The sequence below is a fragment of the Herpailurus yagouaroundi genome, unplaced genomic scaffold (genome assembly GCF_014898765.1).
Source record: "Herpailurus yagouaroundi ecotype Mexico unplaced genomic scaffold, PumYag 159, whole genome shotgun sequence".
NCBI lineage: Eukaryota > Metazoa > Chordata > Mammalia > Carnivora > Felidae > Herpailurus > Herpailurus yagouaroundi.
This window is the reverse complement of record NW_024412400.1, coordinates 46190605-46204451: the sequence shown is the minus strand read 5'-3', so window position 1 is coordinate 46204451 and position 13847 is coordinate 46190605. Positions and strand designations below refer to the sequence as shown.

At 36.8% G+C, this 13847-nt stretch overlaps 1 protein-coding gene across 7 annotated transcripts in view; it reads right to left on the bottom strand.

Annotated features, from left to right (window-relative positions):
- MED12L (mediator complex subunit 12L) overlaps nucleotides 1–13847 on the bottom strand; it is a 341839-nt gene that overhangs the window by 27097 nt on the left and 300895 nt on the right. For 4 of the 7 annotated variants that reach the window (XM_040480491.1, XM_040480494.1, XM_040480490.1 and 1 more), the window contains 2 exons: nucleotides 10475–10686; nucleotides 3391–3441 (listed from right to left, as the gene is read on the bottom strand). In XM_040480491.1, the coding sequence (XP_040336425.1) occupies nucleotides 3391–3441; nucleotides 10475–10686 (263 nt within the window). The remainder of the gene's footprint in view (nucleotides 1–3390; nucleotides 3442–10474; nucleotides 10687–13847) is intronic. The other 3 variants (XM_040480492.1, XM_040480493.1, XM_040480496.1) reach the window with 1 other exon arrangement.

Genomic DNA, 13847 nt, shown 5'->3' with positions numbered 1-13847 from the left:
AATTGAGATACACAATATCATTCCTGGGAAAATCAAACACTCTGAGTTGGCCACCAGTCCCCACGTGCTCTGTGCATAGCTGTATCATCATGTTTCCCTGAATGAAAAATATCCCATTCTCTCCCACCAAACTAAAATGCCCTATTTTTGTTTTTCCTGAGAATAATGCTAGAAACATTATGTCAAACATTCTGTCAATTTGTAGAAATAGTTGAATGTGTTGAATAAAGAATGAATAAGGAAAGCTCTTCAGTAATTTGAAAGACTTTACAAATGCTAACCAAGGGCCATAATGTGGGAATAAGCAAGGATACTAAAGACGAAGATTTAGTAAGTTTCTTAAAGTTGGCAGGGTAGCTTTGCTGCATCAAATCAAGAACAGACTATGCATTGTATCATCCAAACAAGGACAGGCCAGGACAAGAGGTACAGAGTGGAACCATGCTTGGCAAATCAGGAAATATGGTCACCTTAGTTACACGTAATCCATTTATCTGTTATTTTCTGAAAACTTTCTAAGATTTATTTTTAAGCAGTTTCTAGCATGGTGTCTGGCATATAGTAACAGCTCAATAAATACTATTGAGAAAATCTAAGACTCAATTTAGTTTATCTGTTAACCAAGAGTTGTAGAAGTAAACTGGGATTTATATTTCAGCATATATTAGTTTACCAAGTGCTTTCCAATTGCCCCATATTTTTTAGCACAATCTTTTATTTCGAAAATTCAGTTTTAATTATTAGCATCTATCATTCTAATGATTACTTCTTGTTACCTGCATCAATATCTGAAAACTAGCTCCATTTCTCCCTCTTGATTTATTCTGTCTAACTTAAACAATCAAAGGTAACATTAACTTCATATTTTTGCAAAGGATAATTCAAGAGGCTGGTTTTTGACCGAATATTTGTGCCTAGCCAGCTGCCATTGGCCTTTGAGCACATTACTGGAAAAGAAAATAAGACATGTTTGTGCCCCTGTTCAAGCCCCCATGGCTCAGATACCCAACTTACATGTGCTAAAGGAATAAACCACAATTAACTGGGAAGTTCTGATAATCACATACACTCAACGCTACATTGCTCTCTGAGAAAAATTCCTATGTGTGGTCTCTCAAGTTCATTTCTATGCATTTTGCTTCACGCTTGCTTCTACAGAAGAAATGTAAATCCAACGCATTTTACAAAAAAAAAAAAACCCACTTTCTAAAAGCTTCTTAAAAAGCTGTGCTATTCAATAGTAACTAATTTTCCTGGCCTTTATAAGAACAACTCTCTCTTCCTGCTTTATTTGTAACTAGACAAGAGAACTATCTGAACTCAAAGAGGTGTTGACTCAAAGTCCTTTCGCATAATTTGAAAAGATTTGCATAACCCGAAACAAATGCATCCAGTAACTTTAAAGTTCTTGGTAAATCATCATTTTCATTCTTCTGGGTCTTGTTCTCTTCATTTAGCAATTACTCCCCCTTAGTCAACTGAACAAATGTGAAGACCTCTTTCCGAAAGAGTTGGTTAATCCTACAATAGGCAGACAGTAAGCATTACAATCAGCAGCATCTCAGGAGCAGGGATTTTTCTATTCACTCAGTTCACTAGCAATGATTTGAAATCCCTACTTAGTAACTTTTCAAGGGTGTTTCAGTGTCTCAGAGAGACAAGTTGTACCTGAAAAACCACAGCCAGATTTTGTGACTTTCTGATAATGCTGATTGAAGGATAATAAGTCAGTGGGTAATGTTTTGTGAGTCACCTAGCAAAAAGGGTTTTATTTGTTAGTACTAGTTTGGAAGATACTGAGTAATGGTGCCCAAGGCTAAAACAACACATGGTGTGAACCAGAAATTATGGTCATAACATCACACTGGTGTATTCTGATTACAGACAATAGACACAGAGAAAATTCTATAATTACAAGAGGTCCAGTTGACCAGTTATGCTTGATTCTTTTATAATGCTTTCATAGAAAATTAAAGTTGGTTGGGAATCAACTAACAGTAACATTAATGGCTGGAACAAACTGAATCATTCTAAAATAAATACCTCACACAATAATGAACTTTTACAATATATTCTATTAATATGCCCATAAATGATGAATATATGATTGGTTTAGTATATACATTCATGACATTCTTAACCCTGGAGAATATTAAAGGAAAATAAGAATGGTGAAAAGGACAGCATAGATATATATACACATTTCCATTATTTTGAATGAAAGCATAGAACCTGTTGACTTTAATACTTGACAAATATTTGGTGTCAAAAAAAGTAAAATCAATGATTGATGCAAATTTTCTTTTATCCAAATTACATGATCATCTGAACAAAATGCCCAACAGCAAACATAAGCTATCTCCAAAATATTTTTAATTTGATAAAGTTTTAATTCAAGTTTTTTCAATAAAAACCTCACCTGTTCTCTGTATACCACAAAGCGTCAAGAAAAATTGACAGAAAAATTGATTCTTTTCAGAAATCTCCAAACTTTGTTGAATAGCTATGAAAGAAATTGCCTATATAACAAGTATTTAATAACCTAAATATTTTCAGAGTTTGAATATGCATTACAGACATTTTCACCAACGTATAGAAAATGTTACCCATTAAAATTGGCAGTGAAACAAGTTGACTTACATTCACATCTGAGATGTGTGCTCTTTTTTATTCTAATGCTTCTTGGGTTTATGTTGTGGGTTGGCTACCTGATACAGAAACCTATAAGTAATTTAATGCAAAACATGCATTCTTAGCTAGCCCAGGCAAAGCAGCAGAGGTGAATGTCTTATGACATGCATGCACAAGACCTGTGCTCGAAAAAACACCTTCTCCGCACCGGAAAGAAAATAGAGATGATGCGTTCTGTTGAGAATTTCAGAATAGCCAGTGGGTGGGATGTGATGAGAAGGGTATGTTTCATAACCACAGTTTTCATTATCTTGCACTGGCCTATGAATCAGCATGCCATGCGTTCCTCTGCTAATGATGTGAATTACCACAAAGGGAAGCAAGAGCTCAGGAAAAGATGCGTTCAAAACTGTAACTGAGATGAAGGTGCACGAACTGGTCTATGTTCCCAAGCCCAGGTCATGAATGTCCATTGGTGTCTAAACCGTACACATAAATGATGAAAATCATGAGGCAATCAAAGGAGAAAACTTTCAGAAATAAATCCCATTAAATCAAACAGGGCCGATGCATTCATGATTCTGTGTTACAGTCTCAAACATAAACCAAGTGAATAACAGTGAAATGAAGACTGTAATTTTTACCAACTATAGAGGAATAACCCACTTCTCACTTTGATGTTCAAAGAGTAATGCTACAAAAGTTTACTTAAAAAAAAAAAAAAAGAAAAAGAAAAAGGAATGACAGCGGGGGTGTTACCATTATGTTGTCAAAGTCTTCCAGAAGGGAGACAGCAGAGTTACAGAAGTCCTACAGAAAGGGGACAGCAAGAAAACGGCAGACAATACAGATAAGATTTTTTTTAGCCTAGTGATGTGTGTAGCCACAATACATATGTAACAGTTCATTTTAAAACAATGTTTCAGGGAGTCAAGACTTAAAAACCCAGGCCCTGGAGAGGCTTTATTAATTCATACACCAAACACTGTACTATAGACTGGACATAAATGGTAATATTCATTTAATGGAAGAGCACAACCCAGAGGTTAAATGCAGACATAAAAGAAGCAGAGGAGCTATCAGACAGACACTTACGGTAACTAAGGGATGTTGGAACTCCACTGGGAGCAAAAGGGGTGCCAGAGTCCTTCCTAGCCTACAGTCAGTGGGAAAGCTCAGAACATGTGGGGCACATTAAACGCAAAAAACATTAAGTGAGCAAGTCAGTGGGGTCATACATTGGTGGAGGATGAAATTAGCTCCATCCTCAGGAACTACAAATGAAAACTGGGCATTATGTCAATCACTCATTCAATCAACCAAATCAGACAACAAATATTTACAGGGCCACCAGTGTTTACAAAGGAAGAGGGAATCTGGTTTAGAAAAACATCTGATTTGTTTCCCCAAAAACATTGGGGAAAATTCCTATTTCTCAGGAAAATAATTCACTTGTTTAGCCACTTTTATAAACGGAGTACAAGTGACATTTGTCTAAGATGTTAAACATTTTCTGCCCACTGAGTTTTAGAGATAAGGCAAAGGATTACCAACCCTAATAGGAAAAAGTATTTTATTATACTAAGGACTAAAAACTATAGGAAAAATTCCCCAAGGAAGTATCTCTTCTCACTATTTTAGGCGTAGGTATATAATTCATGGCATCTGTACATTTGTATTTGGATCCGACGACCATTCTATTAATCGTCCACTCTCATCACCCCCTAATCTTGTCTCCTCTCTCCTAATAATCAAGCTGTGTACACTATTTTCTAAACTATAGGGACCCAATCATAATTTCAGCAAATAAAATGCACATCTTCCTCATCATTCAAAAAAAACGGAGAAATGCCAGATATTAATAACCAAAGCACCCACTTCCCTGGATGTGGTCGTTTTCCATCCAAGGAACAAAATAATAGGGCTCAGGACATATTTACTAGTTCAGGGGTTTTCTCTGAAGTTCATTTTTGCCATTGAGATGTGTTTAAATTATCCACTCTAGGAGAATGCATTAAAGGTAATTACTACAACGATTGTTTCAATAAGGCTATTCTGCCTACCTTTAGCAAATAAGAATAAAAGTATTGTGAAATGCGCTTATATTACCAGGAAAATTACAGAAGGGAAACCTTGACTAGTTAATAGAGTTAAAAAAAAAAAAAAGATGCCTAAATTCACAGCTAATTGGGATATACAAATTTAAATGTCATAATGTGGTACTGTTTCACCTGCTCTGAATGAGAAAGTTACAATCTGACAACATCAAGGGTTGGGGGAAGATATGAAGAAAGGAGAAAACTCATTTATAACTGAGGAGAATCATCACCACATTGGAAATCGAACCAGCATTTCCACTTGGAAGCACATACCCTAGCTCTCTCCGTATGTGCAGAAGAAACGTAAAATATGTAACATAATAGGGGCGCCTGGGTGGCTCTGCAGCTAAGCGTCCGGCTTCGTCTCAGGGCATGATCTCAGGGTCCGTGAGTTGGAGCCCCGCATCAGGCTCTGTGGTGACAGCTCTGAGCCTGGAACCTGCTTCACATTCTGTGTCTCCCTCTCTCTCTGCCCCTCCCCCGCTCTCGCTCTGTCTCTGCTCTCTCAAAAATAAAGATTAAAAAAAAATTTTTTTTAATGTAACATAATAGTAATATAGCATTAGCAGTAAGAAAAAAATTGAAAATAAATGATCACCAACAGGAGAATGGACAAATATTAGATCAATATCCATAATGGACTAGCATCAACCAAGACAAATGAATAAAACTACATGTGACAAGTAGATATTCAAAACTGGTCGAAATAAAAAGTTTTAAAACAATACAATAATATATGTGTGAAACCATCATATTAAGTTTCAATTCCGAAAGTAATATATGTTTATGTTGATGGTTGCAAAAATATACAGAAACATAAAAACACTGGTGAGAAAGAAAAGCACTAAATTTACGAGAGTGATTACCTCTTTATAGGAAAAAAGGGAAACGAGAATACACATACTGTTTTATTTTTATTTTCTTAGATGATCTAGAGCAAATATGAGCGGAATTTTTCAGGATTATTCAGTAAAGCTAGGTAGTAAATCCATTAGTGTTTGTTCTATTTTCTATTCTTGTATGTTTGAAATATACCACTAGAGAGGGAGGGAGGGAGAGAATAAAGGAAGGACTCAAATTCCAAGGTGATGCCACATCCCTAGGGTAGGAGATCAATTACCATATAAAGGGTGGTCATTCAACTTAAATGGGTTTCATCAATCCAAGAGGCAAGTTTTCAGGGTGTTACAAATTCACTTTTGCCAGGGAGCTCACTGCTCTGGGAGGCTCTGACTCAGTCATTGTTCTTTTAGTAAGTGATCTAATTCCTTCATTTAGATACACATTGATGGCACCTGCCCTGTGGTTAATAATGTAATGTTCTTAAAGTAACCACTAGCTCTAACTGGGCACACCATTTCTGTCCTCTGTCAGAAATCTTCCTCTTCAATGTCATCAATATCCATATGATTATCTGTAGCCTATCACCAATTGCCTTCTTCCAAATTTGTCTCAGCCAATTTAAACTACATATATTGTCTTTCTTTAAATAAAGACAGTTAATCAAGAAAGCTACATGTATTGTCTTCCTTAAAATAAGTTGGCTGGTGTTGATTATTACAAAGAACAACAAAGGGGTTTTGTGCACTAAAACGGGGAAATTAGGATAAAGCTATACCACAAATCAAGGCAAACAATTAAGTCCTTTCCATGGACCAAAACTTAAGGATGCCCTCCAAAAGCCCCTCCCCTAGAATATTGATACAGTGGGGGTGAGGAAAGCAAGTTCCTCCTGTCAGAAGAAAAATATTGGCTCTAAAAAAGAGACTGGAAAACAATTTAAGCAGCATTTTGCATTATTTTCACCAATATTTTAGATTTTGTGATGCTTCCCATAGGATATGTAGAAAATATAACAGCGGTATTTTTAACACTACAGTTGGAATTATCCCCTCGAAAGTTTGTATTACAAAATTAGACAGTAAAAATATACCACTTTAAGAAACCAAAATGGCTATGTGGAAAAGTAAACAACATTCCTTCTTACTGGCCTCTTTCATGGGCAGCCACTGAGCACCAGTCTTATTAGGGACAATTAATATGATGATACAAGTAAAGCATTGGATGTGCTCTTAATTCTCTTTTCATCTGTTTTTAGGAAAATAAAGATTTTTATGTGATAGAGATGTCCTTTGAAATAATACATCCATAAAATGATACTAACAAAACAGCAACAACAAGTATGACAGCTAACATTTTTTGAGCACTTACTATGAGCCGGCCACTGTTGTAAAGGGCTGTTACATGTATTAAAACATTAATTTCACAAGAACTCTGTAACGTAAATACTGCATTGGCTCCACTGTATAGATGAGGCTCTGAGGCACAAAAGGGCAACACAGTCAAGGCACTGAGCCCCATTTAGATAAGGGACATCAAGTAAGGGATGGGAAGCAGATCACTTTTACTTTCCTGGATGAAGACTAACTAAAAACAATGAAAGCAAGTATCCTTGCCAACATATCTTTATGCATACTGATAGGTAGTAAAGCTCTAAGAAAATACACTCAATTACAACCATTACACCAGATAATGTGATTAAAAAGACTTAACAATATCCATGCTATTTAAGCATTTGTTTTCTGGACACTATACCAATGTCTTGATACGTTCTTTAGGAAATATAAGAATGATCCATAACAGAAACTTCCATGACCAACTGAGGCTGATATTCAGTTTCTGCAGTGGACACAGAGTTAATTTATAATGGAACTGAAGTTTTCTTGTGCACCATCTAAGGCTGGATGACTCCTATATATATCACCTTGTTTCCATTAAGATGGGAAGAGGCAAAGAGGGTTCCATAAGGTATGAGACATATCCAGAATCCAGGAATTTACATCCTGTCATGCCCCAGCTAGGTTTTCAGAAGAACCACAGTAGAGATCACTGCTGGAAGCAGATTCTGGAAGCACTAGAAGGATGGCTGAGAGGAGTTTGTGGATAAAAATCAGACTGCTAAGGATTAAGGCTACTAGGAAGCTCTAGGATCCTGGAAATAGTTTCCCAAAACATACATTCGTTTGATAAGCCTTTCATAAATTTCTACCCTCTGCTCACTACCATGTAAACATGATACAGAGTATAAGACCTGATGTCTGAAATTCTCCAACATGTTTGTTACACTTAAGTTAATGGATTCCCAGAATTAGAGAATTGCTAAGGATAAGAAGATCAATGATTTCTATTTCACAAGAGAAAAAGATATCACAAGTGCTTATGTAGCTAGAGAGAATCACATTATGTGTAGGCATTTAACTGGGTCCTGGCCAAAATGAGAATGCACATTTCTCCATCATTTCTTATCACAAAGGACATAAGTGAGTACTTATTAGAAAAACAACTGCATCCAGAACCATACATTAAAACAATTCATCAACATCACAAATATTCCAAATCATTCTGCTCTTATTCTAGTTTTTTAAGGATTACCACAGAATTTTTTTCTGCCACAATACCAGATTTAACTAGAATCCAGGTATATTAATAGTTTGTACATGAGAGGAGAGGAACTAACATTTCCTCAGGACCTCCTAGGTACAGGCACTCTGACAAATGCTATGTATAATCTCACTGACTTTGTGTAGGACCATTCAACCATACCACTGCACCATGCATGTATGTCTCTTCCTTAAAAAAAATGTTATTTCCCCTCAAATATCTAACACTTGAAGAATGGTAAAACAAAAAGGGTAACAGGAAGGGCGGGTGGCTTAGTCGGTTAAGCGTCTGACTTCGGCTCAGGTCATGATCTTACGATTTGTGGGTTTGACCCAACGTTGGGCTCTCTGCTATCAGCACAGAGCCTGCTTTGGATCCTCTGTCTCCCTGTCTATTCCTTTCTCCCCCTCAAAAATAGACAATCATTAAGAAATATTAAAAAAATAATAATAAAAGAGTAACAAGAAAAAGAAAAAAAAGGGGAAAAAAGGAGTTAGCAAAAAGAATCAGAAAAAGAGGAGTGCCTGGGTGGCTCAGTCGGATAAGTGTCTGACTCGATTTCGGCTCAGGTCATGATCTCACTGTTTATGAGTCAAGCCCCGCATCAGGCTCTGTGCTGACAGTGCGGAGCCTGCTTTGAATTCTCTGTCTCCCTTTCTCTCCATCCTTCCCTGACTCATGCTCTCACTCTCTCTCTCTCTCTCTCCATAAAAAGAAACAAACAAAAAGTAGACATAAAAAAATAAACTTATTGGAAGGCAAGTTTTACTTAGTCGTACATTAAATTAAAAGGGAACTGAATTCATGCTGTGGGGATGGTTACTCAATGTATAGCAAGTTTTTTGTATAATCTTGACAAGGACTTGAAACAATACTATATTTTTGTTCATCCCCAAGAATAGCTAAAATCCTACTGAGGTTTTTAATGGCTCACGTTTTAAAATTGCTGCTTATTTAAACAAAATAACTATTTCTTGATATCCAATCCTCATCATTTCTGTGTAAGAAGCAACTCAGGCCCCTTACCTAACACCCAGGGAGTTTGAGCAATTGCTAGAGGTCTGAAAGAGAAAAGCATGCAGTGACTGGGCTTTGCATCCCCATACAATTGAACTAGTTTCCTCTTCCCTGTCCTTCTTATAATATAGGTAAAAAACAAAACCATTTTTAAGAATGTATAACTAACCCTCCCACCCTCAAATGCCCAAATCACTAAGTGGATGGACTGACTGCAAAAATGTCCTAAGTTATATAATGGACACATGCCTAGAAAGTTATCCAAAATACAAAGAATATTTGTAGAATCATTAAAATTTCTTGGTCATCTGAAAGTTTTATGGTTTCTTTTAAAGCAGGATACACATGCAGATTGGCTACTTCCTTTGAGGTTCAAGAAAGTACCTAAATCACAGCGTTGTTGTGGGATATTGTGGGATCTAAGATAACTAACACATTTAAAGGGCTTAGAAATGTTTTGGCAAATAGTAAGTGCTCTACTGGTGTTAGCTGCTATTATCATCATCACTAATATTTTTTAGCAAAATTGCAAAGTACTAAAAGTATGTAGAAACTGGCTTAAAAAAAAAGTCCCAATTTCACCTCCTTTTCTATTTTATTTATTTGTACAGACGTGTGGGCTTCATGAGCCAATAACTATGCTGTGTATGATGGCCACCAGTGTCTTGTTAAACAATCACTGTCATCTCAAAAGTTAAAGACAATTGAGTTAGAAGGCATAAAAACAGCAGTATGAATTCAAGAACGAAATTGAAGTATCTATACACTGACTATTATTTGTACTATATTCTTTGCTATAGGTCTTAATATTAAGCACATACTGAACGTAGAATCTATGCAGGGAACTACAGGGAGAAACCTAAGAACCATCAGGATTTTAGAGATACAACTTCAGGGTAATAAATCTACTAAAAATACATGAAAGTAAAGTTCGAAGGAGTACAGAATATGGTGCTAATTATAGGGAAAGAGGGCTCAGCGAGGGTCACTACAAGGATGAAAAACCTGCTGCTTCTAAGTGACTAGAAAGTCATCAGCCCTTGTTTTTGTTCTAAAGGCATACTTTTAATGAACTTAAGATACTTCCAAAGTTCTCATCTGATCAGTGATAATAGCAAAATACACGGGAGGAAAAGTATTTACAAGCCTGGAGGAGAGGCAAGCCTGCGCTCATATACGATTTCGGGGATACACAGGCAGGAGGGATATGCCACATACCCCACACTCATCCCCAACTAGAGGCGCTACCAAAACACAGAGGACTCCATTGCTGGATCTGGACAAACCTGCTGGAAAGGTCGAGCCTGGGCTTGCCGGAGAAGCCGCTGCTGCTGCTGCTGCTGCAGAAGCTTCATCTGTATCAGCTGCTGCTGCGATGTGATGGCGTGGAGGGGCGGCGGCTGCATCATGGCCCCCGAGCGCCGCTGCAGCATGTTGGACAGAGCTTGTTTGGTATTCGTTGGGACGAAGGAGCCCGTGGGGTCCAATCTAGAACCACCTACCAAAGCAACCAGAAAGAAGGGCTCTCTGTGCATGTTAATACAACATTTCTTCCTTGTTTTATCAAAACACAGGAACCTTACCTTCTAAGCCTTTGTGAGCAAATGGAAAATAAGGCCCGCCTCACCCCACATAAATATTAAAGGTCTGTGGAGAACTGCACAATTTCCAAATGATGGGGAGGAGTGATGTAGGAGTGAATTATAGGCTTTCAGTGACTTCATAGAAGCCCCACTTCAGTTGATAACCTGAAATCCCTGAAACAGACTCAAGGGTGTAATTTTGGAACCAAGTGGGTTTTAAACCCTGCAAGGCCTTCAGGAACACGTTACTTGCATAAAATGTACTGCCTTCATGGTATATTTTGCCAGGTGTCCTAAGTCAGTCATAGAAACTCTTTTGTAATCTCAAATAAATTTAAAGCTCATGATATTTAAGTTTTGTGACGATAGCAAAATGAAAATGCCCCTTTTGTAGAAGAGACGCAAGAAATACTTTGAAAACTTGAAAGGCTTGGAAACGTCAAACACCATGACTCAAAGACAAAACACATCTTTTTTGAAGGACAGAAATCAAACAAGAAATGTTATTTGTAGTGATCCTTGAGAAACCAAAGGAAATCCTCAACATATTTGCATATATAATTTGTCAAATGCCTTTAAGAGTTTGGGAAAAAAATTTTCAACATTTGCTGGCTTCAAACTAGGTGCCAATCCTTCATTTACCAGATTTTATATACTTTAATATATGTGTAAGAAAACCTCTATATAAATATCTCACAAGAGATGTGTTATCTTTTTTCTTTTAAACAAGTTGTATGGTGAAAGAAACATTGTAATGCTATTCACTTGAAAAACCCACATTCTTTTAAAGACACAAACCCACAGCCAGCAACATGGTTCATGAAGTCATTCAGCAGCATTTGAAGCACATTTGGAAAAAAGAGGAAAGTCAACTCAGGTAACATACGGCAAGGTAAATTTTATTGAAGAACTGGAACTATACTAATACGTAAAAACTTAATGAGCTCATTTTACAGAGAAAGGAAACTCTAAGGACCAGACTACATTTCACGTTGTTTGAATTTTCCTAACGTTTCTATAATTTTGTACCTTTGAGCCAACTAAAGAAATAAAGTAACTATCCCTGAAGCCCTTTGCATATTCCTAATTACTTTTCTCACCTTCTTTCTCTCACCAAATGTTATTCTGAATATGTTGTTTAATATTCCCAAACATTTCCTCATAACTTTACCAAACTGGCATGTATACATGACAAAGAAAGACAAATTGTAGAAGGGCGAGTGGCTGGGTATATGTCTGCACGTGTATACTGAGGGGGCATAATTCTTTGCATTTTAACTATATATTAATGAAAAGCATACTGTACATACTCTTCTGTAACTTCATAGGACTCATATTTTTAAAAAATCACACATATAAAATCCCTATGTGTCTTCATTTTCCTTAATATTTTTTCTTACACACCCTTAAAACTCACCTAATACCTAAGGTTCCTTAACTTATAAACCCTGCTTATAGTATTCTAAGGGAAAGAGAGTATATGTCATTATGAAACAGTGAACCTTTAATTCACACAGCCCTGGTGTTTAAAAATGCTACAAATTCACAAGAACCTTAGAACTGAAAAAATAAAGTTCAAAAGAGAGAACATGCATTATTTTCCACATTTATTATTGTCTAGTTCGCTCTTTGTGGTCTACATTCATTCACTCAAGAACCAATTTTTAAGAGCTTACTAAAAGCCAGAGGCTGCTTTAAGTTCTCAGGAGACTACAGTAACCTTAACAGAAAAAATGCCTGCCCTACCAGAGCTTACATTCTGAAAAGGACAGATAATAAACCAGTAAGTAAGTAAGATATATAGTGTATAACCAAATGCTAATGCCACGGGGAAATAGAAAGCAGAGGGAAACAGGGTTCAGGGAAGGGCTGTGGCTTACCATTTAAAACAGAGCGGTCAGTGGAAGCCCAGTGAGAAAATGGTATCTGACCAAACCCATAGGAGGGAGGCAGTGAGCCATGTAAAATACTTAAGGATGAGCACTACAGGCACAGGAGCCAGAATGTGCAAAAGCCCTGAGGTAGGAATATGTTAAGATCTTTTACTGAGCATGTTTGCTGGGTTAGATCATCTTCTGTCTGCTACATTTTCAAAAGTTTACTTTAGGGGCTCCTGGGTGGTTCAGTTGGTTAAACGTCCAACTCCGGCTCAGGTCATGATCTCGCATATCGGTTTGTGGGTTCGAGTCCTGCGTTGGGCTCTGTGTGGACAGCTCAGAGCCTGAAGCCTGCTTCAGATTCTGTGTCTCCCTCTCTCTATGTCCCTCCCCCACTCACACTATGTCTCTCTCTCTCAAAAATAAACGTTAAAAACAATTTTAAGTTATACTCTGTGTGTATGTGTATGATATAAACCTTATTTCATCACTCAAAGAAGAATGAACATTTTTATCCATTTTCTTTACTATAGTCTCTTACCACCCAAAACAGAGTCTGGAACATTATGAAGTTCAGTACATTTTGTTGAATAAATAATTGAATCCCCTACCCTATGAGGGTATATATTAGCATATCCATTTTACAGACAATCAAGCTGATGCACAGAGAAACTAAAACCCAATGTTATACAGTAGGAGAGTGGTAGAACCAGACTTGAACCTAGATGTATAACTTCCAGACCAGCCCTCTTAACCACTAATTTAGATGGCGAAATATGGATTCTCCCATGAGCCAAGAATAAAAAAAATGTCTTTCCTAGGCCTCAAATGTCATACTTCAATTACAGTAAAAATCATAACATGCAGAGTAAGACCTCAAAATAAGCTACTCTGTTGAAACAAGCAAATTTTCTTTTAGAAAGAAAATTAAATTCCGTTCTGAGAGATTTTTTTATTTAGGACATGTTCATTTCAGATATAAAATATACTTGGGCTTGAAGTAAAGCAATACTAAAATTAGAGAGATGGTAGTTTTCCTTGTTTGATAACTCAGTCTACTTGCTGAACTAAATTTCTGAGATCCTTCATGGCATAAACAATTTACAATTCATCACATGAGAAAATAAAGATGCTTCACAATATTGACTAATTACTTAAAACACTGGTAAGAATTTTATCTCATCAAAACATACACAAAT